The 7,921-nt window shown below is 36.8% G+C and overlaps 1 protein-coding gene across 5 annotated transcripts; it reads right to left on the bottom strand.

Moving 5' to 3' along the window:
* Positions 1-180: 180 nt before the first annotated feature.
* Positions 181-5,866, bottom strand: LOC148176213 (uncharacterized). Of its 5 annotated transcripts, none has more exons than XM_088034018.1 (5): positions 5,531-5,634; positions 5,165-5,477; positions 4,811-4,984; positions 4,260-4,763; positions 181-1,856 (listed from the first exon to the last, which is right to left on the bottom strand). In XM_088034018.1, exons 3-5 carry the CDS (start codon positions 4,979-4,981, stop codon positions 273-275), a joined length of 2,259 nt encoding a protein of 752 aa, XP_087890144.1. In that variant the 5' UTR covers positions 4,982-4,984; positions 5,165-5,477; positions 5,531-5,634; the 3' UTR covers positions 181-272. The 5 variants fall into 5 exon arrangements, with proteins under 5 accessions (XP_087890144.1, XP_087890143.1, XP_087890146.1 ...); XM_088034017.1 differs by having other exon boundaries at positions 5,161-5,477; XM_088034020.1 differs by lacking the exons at positions 5,165-5,477; positions 5,531-5,634 and adding an exon at positions 5,643-5,866.
* Positions 5,867-7,921: the final 2,055 nt, after the last annotated feature.

The following is a 7,921-nucleotide window of genomic DNA, read 5'->3' on the forward strand; positions in this document are numbered from 1 at the left end:
ACAGTCGTGGAAATCGATCATTTTATTTACAAAAGACTCTAAAATTAAGTAGTCTATTTGTATATGTATAAAAAAAATGTGGACAACCACTGATTGACAACTGACACTTCATTTTGATGAGGTTGGTAGAATTGAGGTCAGTCAGTGCTTCCCCCGAACAATCAAAAGCAGCAACTAATGTAATAGGTACCTGAAATAATTTATTTAACAGAAAACTTCATTATAAATATACATTAAAATAATCAAAAAAAACTACTCATAAAGAATACTGTCTATTTACTCAAACTTTTCTTCATTTTCTTATTCTTAGTGGAATCATTGATCTTCAGTGCTTTACCCAGATCATAGATAAAGTCGTTTTGCACAGTTTTCACACTCTTGGTTCGATTTCTTATCGGTCTGCTACTAACACTAGAAGGTCCCGCCATAGTTTCCTTCTTCTTCTCATTCATCATGTTCTCTTTCTTTTCGTCATCAGAAACAACCATAGGGTCAGAAAAAGTTCCATTTTCTGTACAAATATCAGGCATTTCATCGTCCTCTAGGATTATAGTCTCTCGTGCGTCAACACCATTTTCTTGTATTTTCACTTCCGTGACGTCAACCGCTTCCAATCGCGGCATTATCTCATTATTATCATTAGGAGGATCATAATTATTCTCAGTCAACGCTTTAAACGCGTGGGAAGTACACAGTACCTTCCATTTAGGAATCGGCAAAACTGTACTTTCAATGAGATTGTTAGGAGTACAATGTTGGCTAACCGCATGCGAGGTGCAATCGTACTTTTGAAACGACATAAAATTGCATTTGCTACATTGGAATCTGAACCACGAAAAATGCAAAGACATGTGACGCAACAACATGTACGACGACATAAAGTTGGTTTCACACGGAATGCATTTCAAGTCGTTTTTATCAACGCAAGGAGCCATCTCTGATAAGAAGTGATGATCTTCTTCGTCATTAACATATTCTTTGTATTCATCGGGGATTTCAGGGGGTTCGGAACTCGCACTTTTTCGTTTATTCTCGTTGGAATCATCGTCGTTCGATTCGTCCGAAATAGTGAAGATTTCAACTTCAGGTACGAACGCCAGAGGATCAACTTCGGGCTCTAAAGTAGATTCGTTATGTTTCGTAATCGTCACCTCCGGATCCAACGAAACCTCTTCGGTTTTCCCATCACTTTCGCGTTTTTCTACGATGGTGACACTGTGCATAACAACGGGGACGTGTTGTTTCCGCTTTGCCGCCCCTTTCGCTTTAACTTCGACTTCTTCAACTTTTTCCTTCTTCTCGGCTTTTGTTACTTTCACATTCTTAATGCTATTCCGGATAGCGATTCGTTTTGTGCACATCTGAGAATGTGAATGTAACGCGGCTTTGCGCTCGAACCTTTTCCCGCATCCACCGCACATCTGGAAATCTTTATCGCCTTCAATGTTGTTCATCCATTGGTTTTCTTCATTTTCGTCTTCCGTGTTGAGTTTTCTCTTCTTTTTCTCCGGTTCTTGGTCTTTTCTGATCCGGCTCGAATGGACCAGATGTCGCATTCGCCGAACTTGGGACGTTGTGCGTCTGTGGACTTTGTAAAGATGACGGTAGACGCTCCAGGCGTTGGAAAATGTTTCTTTGCAGTCCGGACATGGGTAAACGATACAACTCTTGTTATGCTTGTATTTGATATGGTGAGTTAGAGTCTTTTCGGTTGAGAATGTAAAGTTGCATTCAGTGCAAGTGAGATTTTGTTTGGGAATGTTGGGGTTTGAAAGTTTGTTGGTGGAGAACGTGCAGACTTTGCCGTTGGCGCCCAACACAGCCTGGCGATCGAGTATGCCGTGGATTTCCAGAATCTGGAATGAAGAAAGAGCCGTAAAAAAAAGTGTTTTGATTGACAAAATTTAATAAAAGTCACTTATCCGAGTCTGGTTGACAATGAAAAATACGTATGAAGTGATCTTGGACATACGTCGACCATTTCAAAAACTGTATAAGACATACACTGGTCTGGGAACACTAAAAAAGCGCAGCCTAAAATTAAAATACACTGAATAATACACAAAAGTTGATTTAACAACGCCCAGTAAGCTACGTTATAAAAAAACTACGATTTTGAGTGGACAACTTAATGCCAGCTGAATTGAAGATTAGATAAAGATAAGATTACACTAAAAATGGGATTAGATTGGAAGAATGTTCAGGTTGCCTATGTCCATTTTGACGTTATTTCTTATTTTAAGGTTGGAATCTTGATACAGTGACGGCCAAAATAAAATGAACCGCACTTTTCCAAAAATTGAGCTGTGTAAAAAAGACGTTCAAAGTACAGTTGGTTTAGGTTGCAAATGTCCACCAAAAGTCACAAATTTTGAACTTTTCATCGTGTAATTCGTTCCTGTTGCAACGGATGCAATGGAGGTGTTATATTACGATCGCTTTAGGTTGCACGTGTCGACAGTTATTTTTTTATTGAAGGTTGGAAACTTAATGAATTAACTTTGGAAATGTTAAGATTGACAAGGTTGGCATCTTTTTCCCCCAGAATTTTACATTTGTCAGTTTTGACATGACAATGCTGTGTATAAAGGTTGCGTAATTAATTAGTGCGAGCAAAATTAAGAGAATTTTCCCTCAGATGCAACTGTTAAAAAACGGTAAAAAACAAAATAAATTTCGACACACACATTACATTGACAGGACTTAAGCGATCGTCTTTTGTACCCCAAAATCTAATTCACATAACATCGCCTTTGCAACAGGAACGAATTACACGATGAAAATTTTAAAATGTGTGACCTTGGGTGGGCATTTGCAACCTAAACCAACTGTATTTGAATTGACTTTCTAGGGTGCAAAAAGACAATCGTGAAAGTTTTATCAATGTAATATGTCGAAATAGAATTTGTTTATTACCGTTTTTAAAGAGTAGTCGCTTTTTAGAAGAATTTCACTTTACTTGGAACATCTTTAAGGACTTGCACCAATTAATTATGTAATCTTAATAACATATAAATACAAATTTAAATTTAAATATACATATAAAATTATAAATACATGGTCGAATGTCAAATTTTGGAGGATAATGAAATTTTAAAATTTCCTAAGCTAATTCTTCTAGGTTCAAACTTTAAATACAAAAATTACTGTCAAAGTGGACATTTGCAACCTAAACCAACTGTACGTACAGTGACGGTCAAGAGTGGTACAGCTTTTGAACGATATTTTAGTAATCCAGGCCAAAAATTAAACTGTTGAACTACTAAAAGGACGTTATCATAACTACCTGAATGATTATTAACCTACAAGCCTGTTTTACACAACTCAAGTTTTAAAAAAATGTGGTTCAAGATTTGTACCACTTTATTTTGGCCGCCACCGTATAATAGCAATAATGATTGTAGATTTAACAATTACATTAATAAAACAAAAGACAAAATTTTTATGTGTGTAGGATTGCTAGTTATGATAACGTTCTATAAATAGATCAAGAGTTTAATTTTACAGGATTACAGTGTCGTTCAAGAGCTGTATCACTTTATTTTGACCGTCACTGTATCAGGAGCCAGTTTACACAATAATTTAATTGACATTAAGTCGGTTCAGGTTGCCCTTCGCCAGTTATTTACACATTTGTACGGGAAAACCCGATTTACCAACACCGCCTTGTCAAAATTTTTGGAATAGTCACAATTACACGATAAAAAGCTTAGAATGTTTGACCTTCGGGTCGTGGATATTTGCAACATGAACCGATTGTAAAAACAAAATAATAAAAAACGTGTAAACTTGAGACAGAAACGTCAAATAAGTGAAAAGTATCGAAACATACTTCGTGCTCAAAAAAATCCAACAGACAAGATGTTCCTCTCAAATGTTTATGCAGAAACCATTTTTTGCAGGTTGAACCGGTCTTGTCCATATGTACCATCTGTTAGATTAATTGTGTGTTAATTGTGTGTACACAAAAAAATAGCATCCGAGTTACTTTTGGCCGTCCTGTACTAAACAAGAGTTGGAAAATTAACCAACTTTTGTATAATTGGCCTAGGTTAAACTTACAGTCGCGGGCGAAACATTTTGGTCATCCAAAAAATATGTTGTGACAGCCAATTTAACCTCTTGACCAGTATTTTTGTTCGCGACTGTAATAGCAATGTTAATTTTCTAAAGTTGGTACGTTATGTCACTCCGTCGCCTACGCCATCGTTCGTTATCACTTATCAATTTAACAAAAATTAATGCAACTACAATTTCACCTCAGCTTTCATCAACCCCTCCGCCTTTTTTTCCAGCTTCTTGTCTTTGATTGAAGTCTGAAAGACCGCAGCTTCAGATCCGTCAATTTTCTGCAAAGCAACACTATTGTCGTCTGAGACAAAAATGACATCATCATCCGAGTTCTCCGCTTTTTGGGACAGATCTTCGTTGAGAGTTTTCTTGGCCAAAATCTGGACCTTCTGTTTCTTGAGCAACTTATCAATAATCGGCAAAATCCCTTTCTTCTCATTTTTACCAACATCATCTCTCGCATCGTTTTCAGCAGAAGTAGATACAGGGGTAACGCACCGCGACTCTTCATCTGACGTCTTAAGATCATCCATAATAAAACCACCCTGTGGGTGATTTCCGCCTCCAAATTGGCATTTTTCTCGACAAAATTTCCTCTTGTGGAGAATGAAATTGGCCAGGCTGCGGAAAATTGTCCGGCAGATGCGACATTCGTAGAGGACGTCGCATTCGTAGGTTATATAATCTTGAACCTAAAACAGCCCTCTTTAGAGAAAGAAATGTCATTGCGAGGTGTTACTTCAGCTGTGGCTGTCTGGAACAACGCGATGATTTGCTTGAGGCCGTGGATGCTGGTCGCGATGGGTTTGCGTAAATGGGAGACGTCTGGGGTGTCTTCGGGGTTTTTTGGGGCTTTACCGAGGGAAGTCTCGACGACTTTCTTCGGTTTCGCCTTCCACTTGCCTGTCATGCTCTGTAAAGATAAAGGAGATTTGAAAGAAGTGTGGGGTTACCCTTCGAGCATGTTGACATGTTGGAATGGGGACAAGGGGGCCTTCCAACAGTGAATAACAAACTCCTCTTTCTTATTTATTATAAAAGTTTAAAGTACGATTTCTTAGTAAAGTGGAAACAGATTAGAAGACTTACCTACTTCTAAATTTACCAATCCTTGTTGAAATAGTTCGCCGACACCCTACCGGGGGTGAGTTGAGGTCCCTCACGTGACAAAGATAAAAAGTAGGGTTGTTAAGACCTCAACTTGAGCATGCCTGAGTAGCCTCAACCCCTCTTCCGGGGGCTGCTTTTGTGGCTCAAAATGAGTCTCTCGGTGCTTCCGGAGACAAAACCATGCGACGTTTGTCGCTATCTACGTGGTAAAAGTGGTTTGAAAGCTAATCTAAAGGTCACTGAAGTGACAATCTCTCCCTTGATTTTCGCAATAAGTGAACATTTTTCTGACCAACCTTCAGTGGGTTTTTGTACAATAAGGCTTAATTTCGTAGTTTCAAACACTTACGTGAATATATGGACGGTTTTGGGGCTGTAAAAGCGATTTTACACACCTTTTATGGATCTTCTATCATAACAGTAATGCGAGTGCCAAGAGATGGCGATAAAGTCATTCTAACCTCAAATTCAGCGGGTGCTGCATTTGGGCCCCTTTTCCAACTGGACAAGACAGGAATTTAGAAACGCAACGAAAGACAGGAAAATGGGGCCCATGTTGTTTTATGTAACACCTCTGTGTGTACTCAATATTTGAGGTTACCTCAAATTTTTGCGAGTACGGAGGGCGTTCGATGACACTAATTTCGCACAAAAAAGGTCGCAAAAGTTCAAAAATACATGAACGGAATAAGCCTTGTTGTATTTATTTGTTCTGAATGATAGATTTCATATTTACAAACTCAAAATGTTAAAGCAGCTAGAAGTTCTGTCTTCTCTTTAATTTAACAGTGAAGGTTTTCAAAGATGAATCTGATCAAAACATTGCTTACATGGAATTGTTCTGTATTTTGGGATTCGATTTCAAATTCTTGTCTTCATCATTGCCAGGTTCTTGTCTTCTGTTACAGAAACGTTACAGAAACTTAACAGCTTAAGTAGTAAATATTTTGTGTTATTAGAGGGAATTTGGACAAGTTAGATGCATCAAATGTGGACAACCATAATCTAGATTACTAAATTTTGGTAAACTTGGCGTTGTCCGTTCCTCGTGGGTCTTAATTCCAAATACAACAATCAGATGCAATGGTTTCCACTTGCAGTAGAATTTAATCAATATTAAACGTTCTTCTTTAAATTTAGCAAGGAAAATGAAGAAAGGGCGCTCAAGCTTCGTAATATTCAGATATTTTGTAGTAGATAGAATAGATAACACATCATAATCTTTGGAATCGCTGATTGCCTATACGTCAACTAGTCAACTTTTGTCCCTTTTTTTATTTCTTGTGCAACTAGTGTGGAAAACTATAAACTTCAAACGCCTACGACTCATGCTGCAAACTGCCGCACCTCAAAGTGATTTCCACATGTGTTGCACACAATACTTTATCTAGGAGAGGACAACACAAAGCAAGGTGTCAAATAAAAAAAAAACATCTTTTAAAGAGGTAATTAATCTAAAATTTATAAGTTACCTTTGCAAATAAAATTTTGTTATCTTCTAACACTTAGAGGAAAAGCGCTAGCACGACCTTTTTTGTGATAAATTTGAAATAAATGTGATTTTCTAGAAATTTACGAAAGTCTACAAATATTGAAGAACAAAAATTTAATAATGAACTCCGACAACGATCCCATCCCCTCCTCCTCCCCCCTTTATTCTCTCCTACCTCCCTCTACCAATAGGAAACGCCCGGCAAACATTAATTAGTAAACAGGGTGATGAGTAAAAGGCGCCGGTTAATTTAGTAGTTATATTAAAATACAAGTGTCATAAGACTTTATTTAGAGCACAAACTCTAAAACCATGTAACGAGTCGAAGACGAGTTTTCCAAAGAATGAGTGCGCCAAAACAACTTATGAAACGCGTGTTGTATATATTTTTTTTTATTTTGGCCTATTTGTATCAATTTTTTAACAAAGAGAATGATAAGAGCACCCAATTTTGGTGCTTTCGTTAGTCGGTTAACAACCCGAAGGAGAAAATTTGTTATTTAAGTTATAGTCTTTATTGCACGGTTCTAAAGACCATAAGGTAACTTTTTAAACGTGTATCGTACATTATATTATCTATGATTGTTTTCCCATTTTAATTTATAACAGATATGTAATTAGAAACCATCTGTCATCAAATGTCAGTGGTCTGGATTGACATTAGAAGTGGAACTGGCCTACCCCAACAATTCAGTGGCGCACAGCGGTTTTTGAAGAAAACTTAATTAAATTAAATAATTTTTTCTCGAAAACGGTTACATTTTGGAACGCGAAATTTAGTCATTGTGTCAAACTGCGTGTTGTCTGATATTGGGGTTATTCGAATACACCCTGTATATAAGAAATTGTAGTAAAACGGCGTAAATACAGTATGTCCCCGGATTGAGTTCACAAGACGAAAAAAAACGTAATTTTTCATTTTACAAAAAAAATGACAAAGGAACAATATTTTTTGCTTAATTTAAAATAAATAAATCTTTAATTAAAACTTTAATATTATCAAGCTGTGTTCTTAAAATTGAAAAAAACAAAAAATAATGAAGAACTTTTTTATTTTAAGTTTTGCAAAAAACGCCAAAGGAATGAAATTTGTTCCTTAACTCAAACCAATTTCCATTATTTGATTGACCCATTACCTGTTTTAACACATATAGTTCAATTCTAACTCGTAATTCTTTAAGACTGTTTCGAATTTTCTCAATTATTGTTAAGGATGCAACTGCATTTCTTTTCCAATTTTTTAATACT

Source organism: Gnatocerus cornutus, chromosome 4 (genome assembly GCF_029298725.1).
Source record: "Gnatocerus cornutus isolate USDA-ARS CGAHR chromosome 4, icGnaCorn1.1, whole genome shotgun sequence".
Taxonomy (NCBI): Eukaryota; Metazoa; Arthropoda; class Insecta; order Coleoptera; family Tenebrionidae; genus Gnatocerus; species Gnatocerus cornutus.

What these genes read in the sequence shown, in the direction of transcription:
- LOC148176213 (XM_088034020.1), bottom strand. Translation starts at nt 4,981, where the DNA reads ATGACAGGCAAGTGGAAGGCGAAACCGAAGAAAGTCGTCGAGACTTCC. An exon ending in TCCAGACAGCCACAGCTGAA is followed by an intron (nt 4,764 to 4,810) that starts GTAACACCTCGC and finishes GGGCTGTTTTAG; the next exon opens with GTTCAAGATTATATAACCTA. An exon ending in AGGGGTTGATGAAAGCTGAG is followed by an intron (nt 1,857 to 4,259) that starts GTGAAATTGTAG and finishes TCTTCATTCCAG; the next exon opens with ATTCTGGAAATCCACGGCAT.